At 40.6% G+C, this 20,616-nt stretch overlaps 1 protein-coding gene across 4 annotated transcripts in view; it reads right to left on the bottom strand.

Annotated features, from left to right (window-relative positions):
• Nucleotides 1–1,903: 1,903 nt before the first annotated feature.
• RORA (RAR related orphan receptor A) overlaps nucleotides 1,904–20,616 on the bottom strand; it is a 372,795-nt gene continuing 354,082 nt past the window's right edge. For 2 of the 4 annotated variants that reach the window (XM_074156767.1, XM_074156769.1), the window contains 8 exons: nucleotides 13,187–13,328; nucleotides 11,121–11,516; nucleotides 8,022–8,143; nucleotides 6,656–6,788; nucleotides 5,862–5,969; nucleotides 4,360–4,470; nucleotides 3,460–3,572; nucleotides 1,904–2,112 (listed from right to left, as the gene is read on the bottom strand). In XM_074156767.1, coding sequence (XP_074012868.1) covers nucleotides 1,948–2,112; nucleotides 3,460–3,572; nucleotides 4,360–4,470; nucleotides 5,862–5,969; nucleotides 6,656–6,788; nucleotides 8,022–8,143; nucleotides 11,121–11,516; nucleotides 13,187–13,328 — 1,290 coding nt within the window. In that variant the 3' untranslated portion in view covers nucleotides 1,904–1,947. The remainder of the gene's footprint in view (nucleotides 2,113–3,459; nucleotides 3,573–4,359; nucleotides 4,471–5,861; nucleotides 5,970–6,655; nucleotides 6,789–8,021; nucleotides 8,144–11,120; nucleotides 11,517–13,186; nucleotides 13,329–20,616) is intronic. The other 2 variants (XM_074156768.1, XM_074156770.1) reach the window with 1 other exon arrangement.

Raw genomic sequence — 20,616 nt, forward strand, 5'->3', positions numbered from 1 at the left:
GTGCTTGTATTTACTTCTGTTACTTCTCTACAACTGTAACGTATGTAAGAGATTGTTTATCCTTGGAAGTTAAAGCAGTGGAGCACAGTCTGTCTCATTCCTTTTTTCTTTTTTAAAGTTCCTGGCTTTTTCTTACGTACTTCATCAGAAACCTCATTTGTGTAGGCCTACAAGGCATCCGGTTATATGTCCTCATCTCATCCAAACTAGCTATGCTCCTCTGGCTCAAACAGCCACAGTTTCTTTTGTGATGTCATTTATTCTGAATCTGCTTCCTTCAGAACTAGGTTTACTTGCCAAATTTGCTCAGAGACAGTATTCTTCCTAAAGAGAATGGTAATTAATAATAATAAAAACTGCAAGATTGGGCTTATTGGTTGGTTAAGCAATATGGGAATCACACTTTCAGAATTACAGAATGCAGATTTATGATATTACTGATTTCCAGGCGTTATACAGAGTACAAAACAATGTTTTCTAGCAACAGTGTGCCTTTACTTTGTTAGTATGTCCTCATCTGAGAAACTTTATAGTGCATCTTCTTAAATGAGAAGAGCAGCGGACTTCTCTGTTCAGCTACCTGAAAGTGAACTGCTGGATGCTGGAAGAACATGGGTCTGTGTCTCATCTCACTGAAGTATGTTGACAGGCTAGATTTTGGAGTTTGAAGGCATTGTTTACGATACGGAGTACAAAAGTATGTAATATTATGTATAAAAAATTGCTTTTCCACATACATGTCATACACACATACTTTTACTGTAGATACAGACTTGAGTAAATACCTTCGAACCTGGATTTACGGTGGGAGAAACGCACTTTCTTCAGTAGCCCGATTTTCAAGGATGCTGTGTTACTCGTGTGTAGATGACCTGTAATTGCTTAGTTTAACTTTGACCACGGAAACTCAGCACCTTTGAAAATGAGGCTTCTGACCTGTGCACCTAAATCTGAATTTAGGCATGTAATTTTAAACATCCAGGTTTGAAAGATTTGAAAATAAAAGTACCTTTGCAATTAACAGCTGAAAAGCTGATTTTAATTTAGAAAACTGTCATTATTTTCAACTCTTCAAAAAAAATCTGTGTAACCATTTCGGGATATGACCAGCCTCTCTTTAAAAGTAACATGGAAAACAGCAGCATAAATACCTCCCAATGTACCAGTACCTGCCAAACCTTTTTCAGTTAAACTTGAATTTCTGGTGCACATGCAACACAACAATGAACACGCTAGCATTTAATTTAAAGAAAAAGGTGCAAAATGAAAGTGCCTTATCAATTCAACAAGAAAAGCTATACCAGTAACTACGTTTTATATTAATTAAAACAATATATAAACAATATCTCTTTTGCTATATATAGTCTTCATGCCCATTTACCCTGTAATATATTATAATGCTATTGTTGCTATTGCTATGGACCCTTTTCATGCCGTTCTGTCTACTGGCAAACTGGTAGGTGAAAAAAATTGTCCTTCATGAAACAATGAGCAAGTTGTGCAAACTGATGCCGAAATCTCTGCAATGCACACCAGTCGCTGATTACTAGGTGGACTCTCTGTTCTGATCAACAAATTGATTGTTCTGTCAAAAGTCTGGGCAGTGAACTACAAGAGAAAACAACCTTCTGACATTAGTACCCTCAGTCTGTGTAAACAGAGGTCAAGGATTGAGAAGTTGAGACAGAAAAAGGGTCCATATTTGTAGGCATAATGGAAATCATATGCATGAGAAAAACAAGTTCAACTTTGTTTCGTTGTTTCCCATCCTTCGCCTGACCCCGGCCGCCAAGAGATGTGCAGTGTGTTGGCTCCCTAGGTCTGTGCAGGGCCATATAAAGTGTCTTGGTTTTCTTTCTTTTTTTTTTTTCTTTTTTTTTTTCCTTTTCCTTTCTTTTGTTTTAACGTTTGTACTTCGGACATTCTAGAAGTGCTTAGGTGATACGTTTACCCATCAATTTGCATCGCTGGCTCAAATTCTGAAGTGAACAACTCCTTGTAAAGTGGAGGAAAATGAAGTCGTACAATGTCTGGGTATATTGCTTTAAATGCCATAAGCTTTTCTGTATGTCGTCCACACAGTGCTCTTAAAGTAGACACTTTGCATATTAACTGTAAAGAAATGAAGACAAGTCATATGGTCATATATGGAACCAGGCCTCCCAGTCTTGCTCTTAGGATTAAAGCGCTCTCAAACAGTTTGAGTTCACTTCAGTTGTTTACCTTAACAATGACATTTCAGATGCGTAGTCGTGGATGTTTGCTATGTTAGATTAAAAAAAAACCCAACACAGAGGAAGCCACTAAAAAGCTGTTAAAGTAATGGATTAATGTTATTTGTGAAATAATCTTTTCTTCGAGTTCCTAGGAAAATGTGTCATTATGTTTCCTCACTTGCCTACCAAGCACTGGATTGATACAGAAGTATTTCATGGCAGGATCTTCGTTCACGCAACTTAGTCCTTCTCTTGGAAGAAGGCAATCCTGACTTTTAAACCCACTGTGAATATTATGGAGGGAACTGGCAATGTAACAGATCAGTCTTTTTTAATTTATGCCAAATAAGGTGAAAAGGAACAGACCAGAAAAATCTGTACTTCAAAAGTATTCCTAGGGTACTCCCTGAACTTACTGAGTACATTATTTTTATCAAAGCACATGGAAGACACTTTCTTCCAACAAAAGTATCCAAAACAGATGCTTGGGAAAAGAATTATACTAGTCAGGATTTGAAATGAGGACAATCTGCAAAGCCTGGGCTGGACCATCCTGCTTCTATTGTAATTCATTCTGTCGTGTGAAACTAACTATAAGCTTGCTGGCTGTGTAGAGTTCTAAAAGGAACTAGCTCTGTAAGGAAGTGCCTCTCCTTCCCCAGTTCTTCAGATTTATTTTTTTTAATGTCACACCACTTTTCCATTTTGGAAAAATTAAGCGAAGATACTTTAGATTAGCTTAATGGTATATAGTATCTCCTTTCCCTTCCCTAGGCATCAATATTTGGAAGAGCCGCTGAGAAAAAGCTTGTGTGGGGAACTTCTGATGAAAGACTGAAAAACAAGGTTAGTTCGGGTATTGCATGTTCTAACAACTTAATTGTCACGCAGGCTGAGATTTCATGAGGATTAAGGCATGCATGTTGTAGAACTGAAACAGTATTCTGGGTGGCAGAAATGTGTAGGAGAAATAGGATAAAAAACCTTCATCGTGTTTCATGAAGTTGAACATTAAAATACTTCCTTTCAGACCATTAACAACCTTGTTCCCTAGTACATCGTTATTTCAACTCTTCTAGTTTTTAGTAGATAGTTTCAGCTAAGCACCTTGATTTTGAACAACGAATTCTGGGTTTATAAATAACAAATTAACTGCTTAAAAGCTTTTACATGATCATTAGGATGCCGTTCATAAGAAAGCGTACTTTCACAGGTACGTGACAAGGCACAGTACGAATCTTACCTTTGTTAGAATTCCATCTTCTCGGTGGTTCTTCTGTAGGACATGCTGAAGCGCTAGCTGGATCTTCTGCTGGAGTTTCTCAATTTTTACTTTCTCCTGAAGCCATGAGCGATCTAAATATAAACGGAGTTAACACCTCTAGTACTGCACACAGCAATCACAGTGCACCGGGAAGTACTAAGTCTGTTACAGATTATCTTTCTCGTTTGCAACTTCCACTTCTTATACATTCACATAGAAAATGAGTTTCAAAATTAATAGGTTTTGGAGTATATTTCATTTAAAATTACTTTAATGAAGGCCTTAATTAGAAGAATGCAGCATGCCTGAGCAAGATTTATTAATTATTTGCTAATGAGGTCTGTAAAACGCAGGGTATTTACAAAATGAAGCTAGCAACTTTTTAGTGGGAAATGAATAAATCACATAATGAATGAGTAGTTGGAGTGAATCTTCTTGCTAAGATCTACAGTGACATACAGAAAAATCAGAAGCAGATATTCAGCTAATAGAAAAAAAAAAAAAAGAAGCTCCTAAACTTCCTAGCAGACAGGTAGTACTGGCATGCAGTGTACAGAGGCAATGGCTGCCTCCTGCCTGTCTCACCTGCACTGACCCAGTGCTCTCACTCACATGCATTTAAGCTTTTGCAAAGAAGCTGAGTCCTCAATGAGGTGAAAATTCGGAAAACAAGGGCTTAAATTAGGGTTTCCCACTTAACAAATTTTTTCCTAAATTCATAGTTTTAATGCGTTTATTAAAATAAAAGTTTTGGTCAAGGAGACACTGAAAAAGGTGATGACATTTCACGCTGTCCAATAGTCTTAACGTTATCACTAAAAACACTTCAAAATAAAACAACCTCTATCAAAAAACCTACAGTAAACCTTTCTCTCTTACCTGCTGACATTAGAACAAACGCAGAAAACAAAGCTATCTCATCTTCTGTCAAGTGCATAGAACATAAACTTTTTCCAAATTCAAACACAAAGCTGATGAAGTCTTCACAACCTGCCAAAAAGAAGGTACAGTTCATGCCACATTGTTTAAAACTGCTTCAGAGCTACAGCGTTGTTGATTTATGCTGATGGAGATAAAAAACGGATAGAAAATCCTGCATAGGTGAATGGTCTTCTCCTTAAGGACTGTAGAGTGAGGGCAGTGAGATCTCACTTGCGCTTGAGCTTATCTCCCATTCCCGCTTGTTCCCAGCTCCCACACCCTGGCAGCTAGCCATCTGAAGATTTTGCACTTTGTATCTTTCTCACATTGGGTTCTTTTGGCGTAAATACGGATAAAATCCAAGCCCATTTCCAAGCTCATAATAGGTTTAGCTTTGTTTCTGTTCTAAACAGAGCTTTCTCGTGTCACTGTGGACTGGAGGTTGGAAAGCTGGACTTGGAAAGTGCTGATTTTAAGACTCTTGAGCACACAGAAGAGGGAGGGGAGAGAGGTGTACAAGGTACATGCAGAAGCAAAGGGAGAAGCCAAGGTCTGAAAGCTCTTCATGCAGAAAAGGAACTCTGCTTCCTTTCATCCATTCTCTTGCTCACACAGGTGTCAGTCAGGTTACTCTGCTGTTAAACATGCCATTATGCAGCTCGGAGAAGCGGAGCCCTGCTCTGAAGGGGACTGCAACCTGATGGAAGAGGGTTCTCCTCTGCAGATGCCCAACCCAGCCCCCATTTCTGCATGTACTTATGTTTCACTGGAACCCACACCTGACGCTGTGTTCTCCAAATAGTTTGCACTCAGAGCTTGCAGCTTGAGGTGTTTTAGAAAAGCAGAGAATACTTCGGTAATTGTACAGCATTCTCCGCTACTGCCTGTTGGCTTCCATCTCAAAGCTATACCCAGTGAAGTGCATCCTTTTAAAATCAGCAATAATATACAGAAAACAATTTCAAAATTATAAACTGTGGGTAAATAATAAAATTGATTTACAGTATTTTACTGGCAAATAACAGGACTTCGCATGTTACAAAACACTACTAACATCTTCCAAGCAGTAACATGAGTCTATCCAAAATTAGCTTAAAATCTGCTGCCTTTTCCAAGAGGATATACAAAATGGTACACTAGATCTGAAACCTGGGCTTCTCTTCTTAAGAAGTGTGTCCAGACTGCTCTACCCTGATCTAAGTGTTGAATTTCAACACCAACGGTCCTTTACTGCATGGAGTTAAGCTGTTTTAACTCCTGAAATAAGCTTGGCCTCAAAACGGAACCAGCATGACTGCTTTTAAAATAAGCAGTTGAGCTTTGGAATTCTTTTATTTGAATACTATAGCCTGAATTTCTCAAAGCAGCTGTCCACTTGCTTTTCCACCTTATTACTTTTATTCTGTTGGTTTTTTGTTTGTTTGTTTTTTTTTAAGATACAACACTTGACATTTCCTTACCTAAGGACTTGAAAACCTCTGGGCTAGCATACTTGCCATCAAAGTAGACTGTGTTGTTCTGGGAGTCAAAGGCACGGCACATTCTGATGAACACAACCTCTAAAGACCCTAAAACAGAAACAACGTACGTTTGACTGTTTGAGTAGAGACTTCAGTTGCAAAGAGCAAGTGAGGATTAAAAAATTTGCTACGCTCTGCATTGGGTATCAATGGAGTAGAGCAGTAGGTTTCTGCGGTGTAACAGAGCAGGGTTTGATTTGCTCGTAGAATTAAAAGAATTCCCACAAACCCCCTTTAGAAGTTTTTGCTAAAGCAACTTAGTTAATGCTAATAAACTCTAATTTTTACTAGAGGAATGAAGTCTCTGCAGTCAAAGCAGTTCATTTAGATTTATGTTCACGAAGCTTTGACAAATTTGTCCAGTATTTGTAAACTGCATTAATTCTACAACATCTTGCATAGAACAATCTGGACTTTTACCTTGAAATATGTCATTCGCTATTAGAGTAAACCAAAATAAAAAATCTGAATCCAACTTTTCCACCTTTACGCACTCACTGCTCCCTTTGTTCATAATGAAAACGTCACCTGTACGCTTGAGTTCATTCTATCCAGAGTAACTACGAAGGAACAGTACTTCATACAGACACAGACAATGCGTAAGGTTTTCCCCCGTATTATTTCATATGATCATTGTACAGCACATGTATATATGTATATATAATCACTGTATACAGGGAACAACTTCCTCAGTCAAAACTAATAGAAGCAGACCTTAAAACTGACCCACATACCTGCTTTTAAAAGCACAATTTGATCGTTTTGACACAGTTCCATAAAGCCATCAATGCGTTTGGCAAATTCCACTACATACTGTATAGCTTCTGTTATTTTGACTGCGCATAACTGCCACATTACCTCCCTTTGCTGTTTGAGAGAGAAGAAAAATTGAAAAATTACTAATTAAGATTTGGAAAGCTCATTTTCATAAAGCAAAACTGAGCTGAAAAATGAAGCGGAGTCAATTCTGTCAAGCGCTCCTGGCTCCAGTCTGGTGGTAAGACACAGGGAATTAACCTGAAAGCCAAAGCCCCGGGTGGACAAGTGACTGTGCAAACATGGAAGACTTCTTCAGTGATGTCTGAAGAGATCCACGTGGGAGGGGTTTTACTTCATAATCCAAAAAGGTCAAACTATAATGATTCTGGTGATTTCATTGGGAATTTTATTCACTGCATCAAAAGAAAATGCCAAGTGACACTAGCAGTGCATAATCAAGTTTTTCCTACCAACTTCTGTATTTTGTACTGAACGTAAATTATCTAACTTGCTCGTCTTCATAAAGATATGTACCAAATATACATATATGAAGATCATCTTGTTAACAATATAAAGAAGGTGTGCAAGTAGTGATTTTTTCATATGTTGATAATAATTCAGAATGAAATAACCTAATGAGTGGAAAAATTATATTCTTAGAGATTAAGTATTTTTTTTGTGGAAATAAAAAATATCTTCAAAGAATAGTGTGCTTTAATAGTGCTTCCCAAGACAGTTTTCCAAAAATAGCCTTTTGTTAGTAGTTTGTGGCTGGAAGGCATATTGGAAATACCAGCACGGATTAAATCTCAGTACCCGTGACGTGTGGCGGCAGCAACGCGCTGCTGCTCTGCAGGTACAGCCGGGACCCTGGGGGACAAGTGTGGCAGGAGGCAGGATTCCAGCCAGGCAGAGGAGGCTGGAAATCCCACAGTTCTGTGTTTATAAGCTCAAAACAAACCACACCATTTAAAATTACAAAACTCGGTGGCTTCAGCTTTTTTAGGTGGTGTTGATCCGGGAGATTACAAATTAAGAAATGAAAACAACATGCCATTTAGGACTGAAAAAATGCCTCTGGTTTCTTATCCTTGTTTATCAATCACAGACAGATTTCAGGAGTACAGCTTTGCCTTTTCCTGTACCTGTAAAAACCACAAATGCAAAGGATATCCTAACCGTCTTGCTGCTTTTGATTCTAGCCTATTATTTTTTGAAAACACACAAAAATATACATTCCTGATAGTAACCAGAAAGCAGTGAAAAAGTGAATTTTGCAGTGTGTTACAGAAATACCATGCTTTAAAAAAGAGCATGCCATAGTTTGGCAGGCTTTTATACCTTGTTCTGATAGTTCTCGATTTCTTCCTGCAGAAAAGTCTGCCATGTGATCTGCTGTAGCTCCTCTCTCAAGTACTGGCAAGTTTCCATGTGGGACTTGGAAATATTCTGTGCGAGATGTTCTAAAAGAAAGACCAGAAAGTGACACGCATTAAAAATGCAAAGTTCCAGACATGAGAAAGCGAACACGTTCCAGTTGCAACGGGGAGGGCGGGGAGAGGGTTACCTCTTAGAAAAAAATGCTTTAATTTCAGATCTCCTTGGATTGTGCTTTGAAAAGAAGGGCATCGAACGCAACCCGCCAGGAGGCCGGAGGAAGGAAGGGCCCCGCCAGGGGGCGCCCCCCGCCCGGCCCCACGGAGCGGCCGCAGAGCCCCCAGGGGCGGCCGGGCTTCAAACATCCCACATAGAGGGGAAACCTGGGAGCGTTCAGCACCGCGCGTTCCCTAAGTGGCCCTGCAGCCCCTAGTAACACACAGTCAGCTTTGGAACCAGGGCTGAGAATGACGCTGAAAATACGGGACTGAGCGAGGTGAGGGGCCCTTCAAGCCAGGGCAGAGGAACCTCCGTGGGGACACTGCGCGTCACGTACGGGGGCTGTCACAGCACTGCCGCCCAGGCAGCGGATCCGCACAAGCTAAACTCGTTTGTGTTTTATGCAAAAGATGCTTTCTAATAAAGAAATACAGATAGTTAGCACCCGTCTAGCGTTCTGTCAAGCAGGACACTATCACATGAGAAAGTTTCTTTTCTTTTCTACGCTTGTATCATTAAAACAACATTGGGAAACTACACTTATTACAGAATCCAGATAATTAATACAACACACTGAAGACAAAGGTTGATTTCCTCAGCTTTAGAGTAGTTGCTTAGTTAACTGCACATGATTTAAAATCCATACAGCATTTTAAATACAAATAAACTATTTGCTGCTGCTATATGTGGTCAAAAGGCCCGTAAGGCAGATTTGTATTTATTAATAAAACTTGATTCCATAAACCTTTAGAAACACCTTCAAAAGCATGAATAGCATTTAGACATCTGAATTCCACTTCTGCTTTATCTTCCTCTTTTCTACCCTGATTCTCCAGACACGTCTGTTCTCCTGTTTTAGCACGTGCCAAACAGAGGCCTGGCGACTCGTCTCACCCAATTCTGCAGTTGGTGCTTTTGCGGGTTAGGCCACTGAAAAGGAAGGCTTGAAACGAGTAAGAACGGCAGTCATTTACAGCACGGGGGTATTCTGAGGGACTCGAGCGTGAGGTCTTCTGTGAAACTTGCTATGTTTAATAACGGCCAAGCCCAACTCTTTACAGATTGAACTGCTGGACCAATCAGTCCGGGTAGGATCTGACCGCATTAACGGTTTAACGTAAGGTACTACCTGAAAAGTCTTTAGCATACGGCTGAGGTAAATAGATTATATGTGCTACCTGAGCAATCGATAATATAGAATGTAAGGCAGTTTACTCTTTGATTGTCGTCATAGCTTTGGTGTATTTCAGAGCAATGTTTGTTTGTTTTTACAAGCGTGCGCTTAAAACAGTTGCTCTCATTTGCAGCAACTGACAGCATTCCACCTGTGCCCTTGCCGGGTGCAGAAGGTGAAATATTCCCGTGTTATTCCCAAACCTCGGCCTCAGTTCTGGGCTGTCTTTCAGCACACACCTAAATACTTTCATTGAACAGCCACACCTTCTGAAATGGAAACCTTAGTCTGGAAGACAAACATTCTTCAAACGTTATTTGGCAGTGTCAGTGCTGGGCACCCAGATCACGCTCTCTGGGGTTTAAATGCGAGCACCATGTAAACAGAGGTAAACAACACGACGAACTTATTTTAGGCCAGTGTTCCAAACTCGACACCTGGCCGAGGAAGGAAAAGCCCTTTCTTTTTTTTCTGTGGGTTTAATGTAGATCTTTTAATAACGCCCACGAGAATATTAACAACCATTTGATTGAGATAAAGCTGGTAGCACAGCCTTCATCCTGATTTTTTCTTCTCATTTTTACTTATCTGTAACCTAAATTATTTGAACTCAAGCCAGACACAATATTTTGGCTGTCACAACAAATCGTATCGCAGGGAACTGCATTCTGCAACATAAGGACATTAAAAAGTAATCCTTCTTGTCCCTTCCGCTCTGCAAAATTTCTCAAAAGAACACAAACTAAAATAAATCAAGCAAAATTTCCTAACATGTACTTGCCTCTAATTAAAAAAAGTTAGCAAAAAGAGAAAAATTTAACTTGGAATACCTGATTTTTCAAGCTATTTTTAGGTTTTCATAATGGAATAATTAGCAAAAGCATTGCTTAAGCAAGCAAAATCCTTGTTTCAAACACCTGACGGCTTATATAAGTAATAGAATCTTAAAGCCACTTCTCTAATGTCCTGTTCCAGTCTGCTTATAACCAGTTCACACAGCACGCTCCAACTCCAGTTTCAGACACGACAAGTCATAGTTGTGGAATTCAGCCGTAGTGTAATCATTCAGGGAAGAGTTTAAAGTAAAATGTGCTTATTACTGCGGCCATTATAAGGCTCCCAGGGAAATTATCAAAAGTTGCTACATTCAAAAATTTTCTGAAGCATCTGGGGCCAGATTCTCTTCAACCAGTGGCAAGGAGAGCTGCCCTCTGATTAAACTGGTGCTTTGGTGTCATGTTTCCCAGGTACAGGTAAAGAGCAGAAGAGTATCAGCCTCATCACTTTTCGTTAGAAAATAAGAGCATTGAGGTAATGAAAAAGAAGTTCAAATGTTCAAAAATAATCTGTAAATAAAGAAATACTCTGTTTGCTCAGCACTAAAAATTAGCTCGTTTATCAGTATTCAAAGGTTTCTTACAAGGACTGAAAACAAAAGCAACACTACTAGAGCCGAGCAACCACAAGCTCCTGGGATTTTTAGTCCCGTTCCATAGGGTGTTCCCCACGTACCCCGAATTAGGGTGCTGTGCCCTTCACAGAAGAAAGCCCATACACACTCCTGGCTGTACTGAAGCAGCATTCTCGCTATCACCTGGCTAAACGTGTCACTTTAATCCAAAGGGTACTATATTAACACAATTACAATGGAAGCTTTTCTCTCTCATTACCTAATTCTGCCATGGACACAGTTGGAGAGGTCTCCCCATTTGTAAAAGAACAATAAGGGAAGAAGCCCGATGCTGGTGTGTAGTCACATATTGGTTCTGGTTTGATTCCATTAATATCAAGACCCGACTGATCTGGAGAAGGCTGTATGTCTAAGTAGAAGCTGCTAACTGCAGAGTCTGCTTTGCTACCTTCAGGGGTATGCCCATCAATGTAATTACTGAGGTCATCATGTAGCTCTGTTAACCCATTGGTGGTGATATTGTATGTTGGTGTTAGTGGTTCTGCCTCTCCTGGTTGCTGCTGATGGTCTCGCTGCTGCTGCTGCATTCGATGTTTCTGCACCTCCGCGTACAGGCTGTCCCTCTGCTTTTTTGACATTCGACCAAACTTTACAGCTGAAATACAGACACACAATATATTACATTTCTACAAATCCACTACTGCATTTTTATTGTCTTGGGTTGTTAAATACTACAGGTAAGGACACAGCGTAAAAGGCAAATCGCCAGGATGGGCAGAGCTAAGAATCATTTCTGTCAGTCACAGGTAACAGCTGCGGCATCTACTCTTTCAAAGACCATTTTAAGATGCTGCTTAAACGGACCATTAGAAGTCACTGTTTTAGCTTAATTCATTAACTTTCCACTTCTATACTGAAAAGATTTTCTCTTACATATCCACTGAAGTTGATAGATGCATCTCTTCAACATTCAAATCCTACCTGGAAAAGCAGAAGCTAAACCAGAATATACTGGCCTGAGATGAAGTGTCCCATTCCCACCAGCTGTATATTTGTGCTACAGAGTGAACCCAGAGTTAGGGACAGACACGTGGGGTCTATCTCAAGGAGTATCAAAAGCAGGCGCTGTTGCTGTCAGGACTGAAGGACATGGGAAGAACCACAGAAGCTGCTGTCAGCGCAGCTCACTATGACAAGCAAAAATTGTTACCCAGTGAATTATTGCTAAAACTTTTATGTGTGTGTGTGTGTGTGTGTGTGTGCACGTGTGTGTATGACTCTCTGCAAAATTATTACTACTTTGAGAAGTCTAACTATTAAGCATAAGCCAGAAGCAACTGGTTTGGCACAGCCAGGGAATTCCTAAGAACGTGGTATGTGATTTCTGGGACCTGTATCAGCCGTAAAAGCCTCATCGTTGAGGAAGGTGACTGCCACCTTGTACTGTTCTACAGGAAAGCAAACATGTCGAAGGGACTAGTCGTTACACGATCAACTGTTTCAGGCTTTTCGTTTCATGCCCAATAAAAAAAAAATAGACATAGTAATTCAAGAAGTAAATGTAATCTGAAAATGATCTGCTTAATTAGGCCTCATGTACATAGCGAAACGCATATGGATTTGTAGAATATATAGCGTTGCTGTCACTATTACAGGGGAAAAGACTGAGTCAGATCTCCACATTGGGTAAGCGGTGGCAGCTTTGGTACATCTATGGGGGAGGTGTGCAAGGATCAGCTGCAAACCCAGCTCTGGGTTACATAAGCTTCCGTGTTACAGAGGTGGGTTTTCGTCATTACACCATGTGTAATTTTGAGCTTAATATTAACAGCACTGCAACACATTTTCTTCAGAATTCTTTGAAAAACCACTGTGCTATTTGCTCTTTGCATTTTTTCCATTATTCATTGTACACACATTTAAACTTCTGTCTCTATTGTGAAATATTTCTGATCTGTACCAATACGGCCATCAGAGTGTTACTTTCAACTATAGTACATCACTTTAATTGCAAAGAACACATAGAGAAAGTAGTAACTTTAGACTAAAAACTGCATCTTCAAGAAGTGACCAGAGGCAAAGCTCTTAACTGGGACCTGTAATAGATGAGTAGGAAAAAAACCAAATCAGAGAACTTCATACATGCTCTGATGAGTATATATATATATGAATATATAGCAACATAAAAAAACCCCACTCTATGATCTCAACTATCAGCCCAATGCACAATTGGGCTTTTAAATCCTGTGTTGTTTTAGTTGAACACACAGTATACTAAACATTCTTTTACTTGTTGCAACTAAGCTATGTGTTAGCAGAGCTTACCATCTCGAGACATCCCCACAGCAAGGCATTTCTGTAATCGACAGTGTTGGCAGCGGTTTCTACTGGTTCGGTCAATCAAACAGTTCTTCTGACGAGGACAGGAGTACGTAGCGTTGCTTTGCTGACTCCTCCTGAAAAAGCCCTGTAACAGAATTGCAAAATACAAATCAAGAAGTAGTTCACTGATGGACCTATAATGAAGACTCTGAAAGGCAGCGTTACCTAACAGAAAATGAACTTCAAGTGCACTACAGTCAACTAAAGGAAGTTAAGAGGGTTGTGGTTTTTTTTTTTTCCTCTCTCCTAGAAACAAACAAAAACCAGTAACTAGTAGGAAACAGTTCATTAAAAAGTGTTATGACACATAAAGGAATTACACATTTTTTCACTGATGTTACAGATCCCATATTACATATGGTACACTAAGTCTTCCCAAATGAGATAAAACTAATTATAGATCTAGATTTCCTCTCTTTCCTGGGTCAGCATAGATCTCCAAAGCAGGGAGGATTCAACAGCTGCTCTCCTGTTCTGCTCTTTGGAGATGACAGTAGCAGGCTCTGATGTTCAGCCTCACCAATGTAAATTTATGTTTAAAAATACAGAGCATGATGCTGAGCAGGTCCTTCTACAAAGCACAATTTCTAAAATGTTTTTTCTTAATTAGTTTGATGCTGACAATCAAGGTTTTGTTCAACTTGGCCCAAGACTTATGTTTTTAAGGAGGGAGGAAGCTGAAACAGATTTTACATATTATCTCTTTTCTGAGTCAACTGCAATGGGTAGACCCATCTCCGAAGGAAGTCAGGGCTGGAAGGTTACGCAGTCGTTACAGCTCAGTCCTCTCCACCAGAAAGGTGCGTGTTGTTAACCACTGCCCCAGCTCTTTGCTTTGAAGTTCATTTCATCTTTTTGCCGCAGACTGTCCAAACATAAGCTGGTGTGTGTGTAATACCTACTTCACAAGGATTCTGAGAAGATGTAGTCACTCTAAAGAGGCATTTGAGATCAGTGAGCACAGTATTTTAGTTTTATGTTGCCACATAATGGATTAATTAACAGTGCTGCAAAGAAAATACTTCCTCAGAAAGGCTGGGCACCTTTTAATTAAAGTTGGACTTTTACCAATTATTTTATTTATTTGAAGGCCACATGCTGGAGTCCCTCAGCACATGCACACTCTGTCCAGACACTTGGTGAAATAAACAGGAAGGATTTCTGCATGACAAGTAAGAGACTTCCCAGCAAACTTCCTGCAGCCAGAAACGTGAGCAAACACTGAGATAAAGCCCCCCGCTCCATCTTATGAGGATGACACTGGTCTGTCAATTGTGCCCCTTTTATTAAAGTTTTAATGGGGAAATATGGAGTATGAAAAAAATGAGGAAACTGAAGATGCCTGTCTTTAACCCTGTTTTCCTGTACACTGTTTCTCACCCATTTATTCTGGTCTTTGTATCTGTATGATTGAACTTTCAACTGTTTTTTAGTGTTTGTCAATAGTGAGATGATCGTCACTGAGACTGAAAGTATTGCACATATCAACCTCTGAGTGAGTGCATTTCACCCTAAAGAAAAGCTGAAATACCATGGAAATCTCTCCCATCACGACTGATCCCTCTGGAGACACCAGCTCCGAGGTACACAGACAGCTGAACTTCCAGTTCCGTCAGCGCCTTGGTGGCGCCTCTCATGCCAGGGCAGGTACGCGTGCGAGGGCAGTGCCACCCACTGGAACGACGGGATTAGGGATCGACCTGACCCGTGACATACTGATCGAGGGTCTGCATCTCTGCGTCATCAGTCCCTTAAAATTTCAGTTCTCCAAACGCTTTTAACACATGAACTGTATGAAATCTGCAACCACTAAGATCCTGAAAGTCAGCTTCATCAACATGTAAAACGAACCTGGCCCAATAACCTCCAAGATCTGTACATTTTCCTATAGCTGGGACGTATACTGAGCCTGCATTGCCAGTTTAGCGTATTTATCTTGATTAATAATATTCTTGTCAGGCTGAGGATTATTTTTAGTATTATAATGGAGAAAATACTGGGCTGTTTGCTTTTCCAGATTTTCCCTAGAGACACAGCTGCTCAATACATTTTAGTGTACAATATATCAGCTAAGTTACAGCTCGAAGCTAAATTTTCAATAGAGCAGAACTGCCTGAAACCGGGGCCTTTAACAGCACTTGCACTTTACAAACCAGAGATGTAGTAGAGTGCTTTTAAAAACAAACCCTACAACGTTACGTGGGCACGTTGAAAACATCAGCAGTAGCTAAAGCAAAAAAACCCCCTTTGCCTCAGACTTCAGAAAAGCATCTAAACTTGTCCAGATCAGAAGTAGAGATACTTGAGACTTGGGATTGAACTGACAATGAAGTTAAACTGAGGGGTTTTTACTCTCAAAGTTCTTCTATACTCTTGTCCATTATTTGTGAGTTTTCTAACCTTCTGGTGGTCCTTGGGCTCTTGTACCATTATAAGACATGTGGGGAAGCCCCTATCACAGGAGCCTTCTGTAAGTAAATACAGTTTCTTCCTAGGTTGTTTTTTGCCCCTCCTTTACTAGAAGAAAAGGAGAGACACTATATTCTGTTGGTCTATTTCCTCGCTTTTGCCAGAGGCACGGAGCTGGCTATAATTTTTCCAGCAGGAAGGAGGAGGTGGATGCATGCGTGGTACACGTGTATACACGCGAGCATTATGCAAACCAGCCCAGGCCACATGCTCCTAATTGCATGTGTGTTCACAGCCATCATTTCACATTCAGATGGTTGCCTAATGGGCCACCGGCAGAGCGGACCCTTCTCGATCAAACACACAAATGAAACTACTGCTGCACTGAAGAATGTCACTGTGTCACGCCACTGTGACCGATGGCACGGCCTGAGCCAGGTCTCAGGGAGAGAGCACTCCTGGAGCCCAGGGAGCCCTGTCTCCCCCCGATTTTGGTGAGGGGTCACTGTGCTTTGCACGTCTCCCTTTTTATGTAGCTGTATTAACACAGTGCCAGAGAAAAGCTGAGCAGATTACAAGCCACAGCTTCACCTCTGCATTTCAGACTCCTATTTATATACAACACAATATATGGGTTTTCATATGCTGCCAAGAAATCAAGTTTGGGAAAAAAGGGCACAAGAACTTTTCATCTGCAAGTCAGTTTGAATAACAACTTGTTAAAAAAAGGACTTTGAAATGTAAATAGCAGCTTTTGCAAAGTCTATTAATAGTTTTGATACCTCCACCACTCGATGGCTCGGTGTTACAGACGTCTGTGCCTGCGCTTGCTCCTTCGTGGGGAAAAGCCAGTTGTGCCCCCCCGTGCCCCCCCTGGCGCAGCACAGACTCCTCTCCACTGCGGCACAGCCTAAAATGCTGATCTCATGTTTGGTCTTTTGACAAATTTTCATTTAATGAATTGATTCCTACAGTTCATTAACATACCCACTTCCACTTCTGTATACACATATGTCTTAATTAGCTGCTCATTGGCTGTTTAATTACAAGAAAACAGCTGACAGCTGCCTTGCTGCATCCTAATGGCAGACGTTTTGGAATGACTGTATGCAAGCCTGTGACAACAAAGGTTTATTCATAATCCTGTGATTTATGGCTAATACTTAAAGACTTCCACGTATCATTAAGTTTTGCAATATTCTGAGCAATTAACAATTACTTGGGGGGTTGATTCTTTTACTGTTTTCTAAAGCAAACTATTGCGAATTTTCTTCAAAGTTGCATCAGAAAAATACATTGTCATACGAAAGACAGGTGAACATTCAAATTGGATTTTTAACCCTTTTATGATAATGAGTGCATATCTTAGCTGTAAAGGAAGGAGATTGCTGTGGCAAATACTGTTTAATAAACTTTGTTAATAAAGTATTTGATAACAAAGTTATAGCGCCACTGAAAACAAAGACAGGAGTGAGATTGTGTTTATCAGGTTATACCAGGCTTCTGACTAGTGCTGTCTGGAACATGGCTCATCTCTTTTCTAACGTGTTTTGCTGGAAATTGGCTGGGCAAAAAAATAAAACACCAACAACTTCAAAAGCATGAATTGGAGGTAAATGCTTGCAACTCCAATATGACACTCCACGTTCAACAGAGCAATGAAAAATTGGCTGGTAAAGAAAGTGAATGAATGAAACGAATGAACACAAGTAGTATGAGATGGAAAGTGACAACACTCCAGGTAACCTTTCCAGAAGAAACAAAACAGGGACATTCCTTACAGTAACCATGAACAAAACCATCTTAGGTCATCAAAGACAGAGGAGACAAAAGCCAGTACCTATAAACCTTTGAAAAGCCGAGAAACGCCCAGAAATACCCTGCATGGATGGATTTATGGGACCAACTGCAAACAGTCAGAGAGGGATCACACTAATGCATCGGTGGGTGGGTCACCTGGCCATGAACTCACACTATTGACAGCAAAAGCAAGGAACTGCAGCTGCAAATTACAAGACATAATTCATTAACAAAAAATTGATTTCAAACTAAATGCTTTGCTATGTCCTTTTGAAGCATTCGGGTATTTTCTGACAATGCTGAACTGGATTCAGCTTTCAGCTCTGAGAAAAGAATATAGACGTGCACAAACCAGTCTCCTTTCTCAGCACAGTCCCTAACAGAGAGCAAAAGGTTGTTAATGGCTTCCCACAACTAACGGTGGAGCTGCTCTGTACAGACTCTACTTTTGCAGTAGTGCCACTACAACAGTAGTATTTCCAATCTTACACACGAGAATAAACTTTTCTTTCTGAGTTGTGGTACAGTCTTTGTGTCGTTCTTCATCCATGTTTCTGAGTAAAAGTCTTAAATGATTAATCTCATCTTCCCTTTACCCTCATTCTAAGTTGTATAATGGGTATCAGCAATGGTTGCACAGAAAAAAAATCCTCTTTAATAAGCCACAGGAGTCTTCCTAGATAGAACATAAACCAGACCCTGGCTAAGAACTTTTTTTTTTTACTAGGGGGAAAAGGAGAAGGGGGGCTTAAATTTTATTTTTTAAAGGCAGATTCAAATTCAGCTAAATAGGTTATGGGTTAGGGTTGGGAGTACTCACTGGCGTTTGTGCAAAATACAGCCACTAACTTCATAAAACCAGCTAGTAATATCATAGAAAGGTAGGAAATGAAAACTTCTCAAGAAATACTAATTGGCTTCATTACAAATCTTCAATTCTAGTTATGTGAAACACAATGTAACAACAAAAACTAGTCAGAAAACTTTCAATTATATGAAATGCAAGGGTCATGACAAGATCAGCAAAAGACATTTTGACAGGAGCTTGTCTGTGATTTCATGTGTGACACAGATTAAGATGGTAAAGTAGGTCTTTGCAAATAAAACTTCATTTCAGGTTTTAAATAAGTTATATTTCTGGTGGTTATTAGTAACACAGTAACTCTTAAGTTAACATTACTATTGAGTAACATAAAAGTTCACATCAAATTGGAGCAAAAACCAGTAAAAGCTGAAAACATCCCACTTTGCTCCTGCCAGTAGATCATTGGAGACAGGTCCGGGCTGCGAGGGCAGCAGCACAGCGGGACTCTCCCGAGGAGAAGGCCCTGCTCCCGCAGGTGATGCACGTGGATGGGCTTGTGCAGGACCCCACTCATGTCTCTAGGACCGGCTGCTGGTGCAGGACATCGGCTCCAGGAATGAGTGCAGGACTGGGAACTAGGTCTTCATAGCAAAGTACTTTTTACAACAGAAGGTTTAGTATAACATGAAGGGCGATGGAAGCATGCTCAAACCTGCAGAGATCATAGCCCCAGAAAAGCTGGGGAAAAAAACATACCAATACACACCTGGCTCATTTGGCAGAAGCCAGACTATGCCAACTTTTTCACCAGCCAAAATAGTTCTGTTGGGTGAGACTTTGTTGACATTACTGTGGAAGAGCATAGCACAAACAAAATCCATCTGCTACAGTAGGGTATTTTAAATGCTGTCTAGGCCGTGATCATTTAAACTCCTTCTGTGACTTGTGCCCACCAGCACTCCCCTATCTGTCACTACCTGCAGGTCATCCGGGCTCTGGCAATAAGGAAGAGTGAGCTTCAGAGCTATCTCCCTCCTGAAAGGAAGTAACTTGGTTAACTAAGTTGATATTCAACGGCTTTAAAATTCTGCCTGAAATTGTATGGCTAGAAAACTTTATTCTGCTACTCCAAGAGAAGGAGAAAATGCCTAGCTTCATTCAATGGGGCACTGTCTTACTTAGGTACACTCTGCTTTTAAGGTTCCAACGGGTATCAGTGCTGAGTGTACTGCTTGCCTGCCTTCTGCCCTTTCCCACCAGCTGACCATTCTGGTGGGATTCTCAGAAGCAGATCAAGGACTGCACAGAGCTCCCAGAGAACTCAATTTATACAGAATTTGAAGGAAACCCATTTGTTCTCAAATGTAAGGAACTGCACACGCATTCCTCACTCTCAGGCTAGCATCTTGTTCTGACTGCTGGAGGTGCACAAAGGAATTTTCTCCTAATAACTCACGTTTGCCTTTATTCCTGGGAAAGCATAGCCAATCTGATGGAGAAATGCTTGAAGGCTGTATCTGTCTTACCCCAGTGCTAAGTGCCTCCAGCTACACACTAAGGTGACTGTGAGTGTGGTGTGCTCTGCTGCTTTTGGTGGGGGCTTTTCTCACACGCAGGACTTAGGAGAAGGCAAGGCCAGAGACCTGCATGAAGATGAAGCAAAAAGTATTAGAGCTGGCAACCTTCCTTTCCTTTGGCAGCCTGTTCCTGTTCTGCAAAAAGCCATGTTGAGAAAGGCCTGTTTTCTGCTTAGAGGAGTGTTAGCATTACGCCGACCTCGGTCTGGGGACACAATGTTCATCATGGATCTGGAGGCAGTCTCACAGGTGTGCTGGTCCCAGACCATCCTTTAACTAAGGATTAAAGAGGACTCGGACCTTGAACATAACTCGATACCCTTTGACAAGACAGTCATACAGTGGAATTCTCACTGCAAATGTCTGCGGCTTCACACAGCTGAAATTTGATAAACACTGCTCAACCACAGAAAGCTGAAAAAAGTAACCATTTTATTATCAATGCATTTCTGGCATTTTCCATAACAACAGCAGTTACAAGGGGTGGAAGGTGCTGTCCCGTATCATTCTAACATTCCTAGATAATTTTTTTTTTCTTCCTTCTTACCAATACTTCCATGAGACTGAGAGAATGTGTTAATGAAAACACAAAAATCTTCCTTAGAAAAACACAAGAGAAATCTCTATAATGTCAAAGCAAGGAAGTTACTTTTTGCAGATGGGCGGTAGTATCAAGCATGTCAGGATAACGGACTAGAAACTGTCATAAATACACATTCTTCACATCTAAAGTGTAGGTTAAGAATGCAAAAGCTCTCAGGATGGGACTGCAGCATGTACAT

The sequence above is a fragment of the Numenius arquata genome, chromosome 11 (assembly GCF_964106895.1).
Source record: "Numenius arquata chromosome 11, bNumArq3.hap1.1, whole genome shotgun sequence".
Classification (NCBI taxonomy): domain Eukaryota; kingdom Metazoa; phylum Chordata; class Aves; order Charadriiformes; family Scolopacidae; genus Numenius; species Numenius arquata.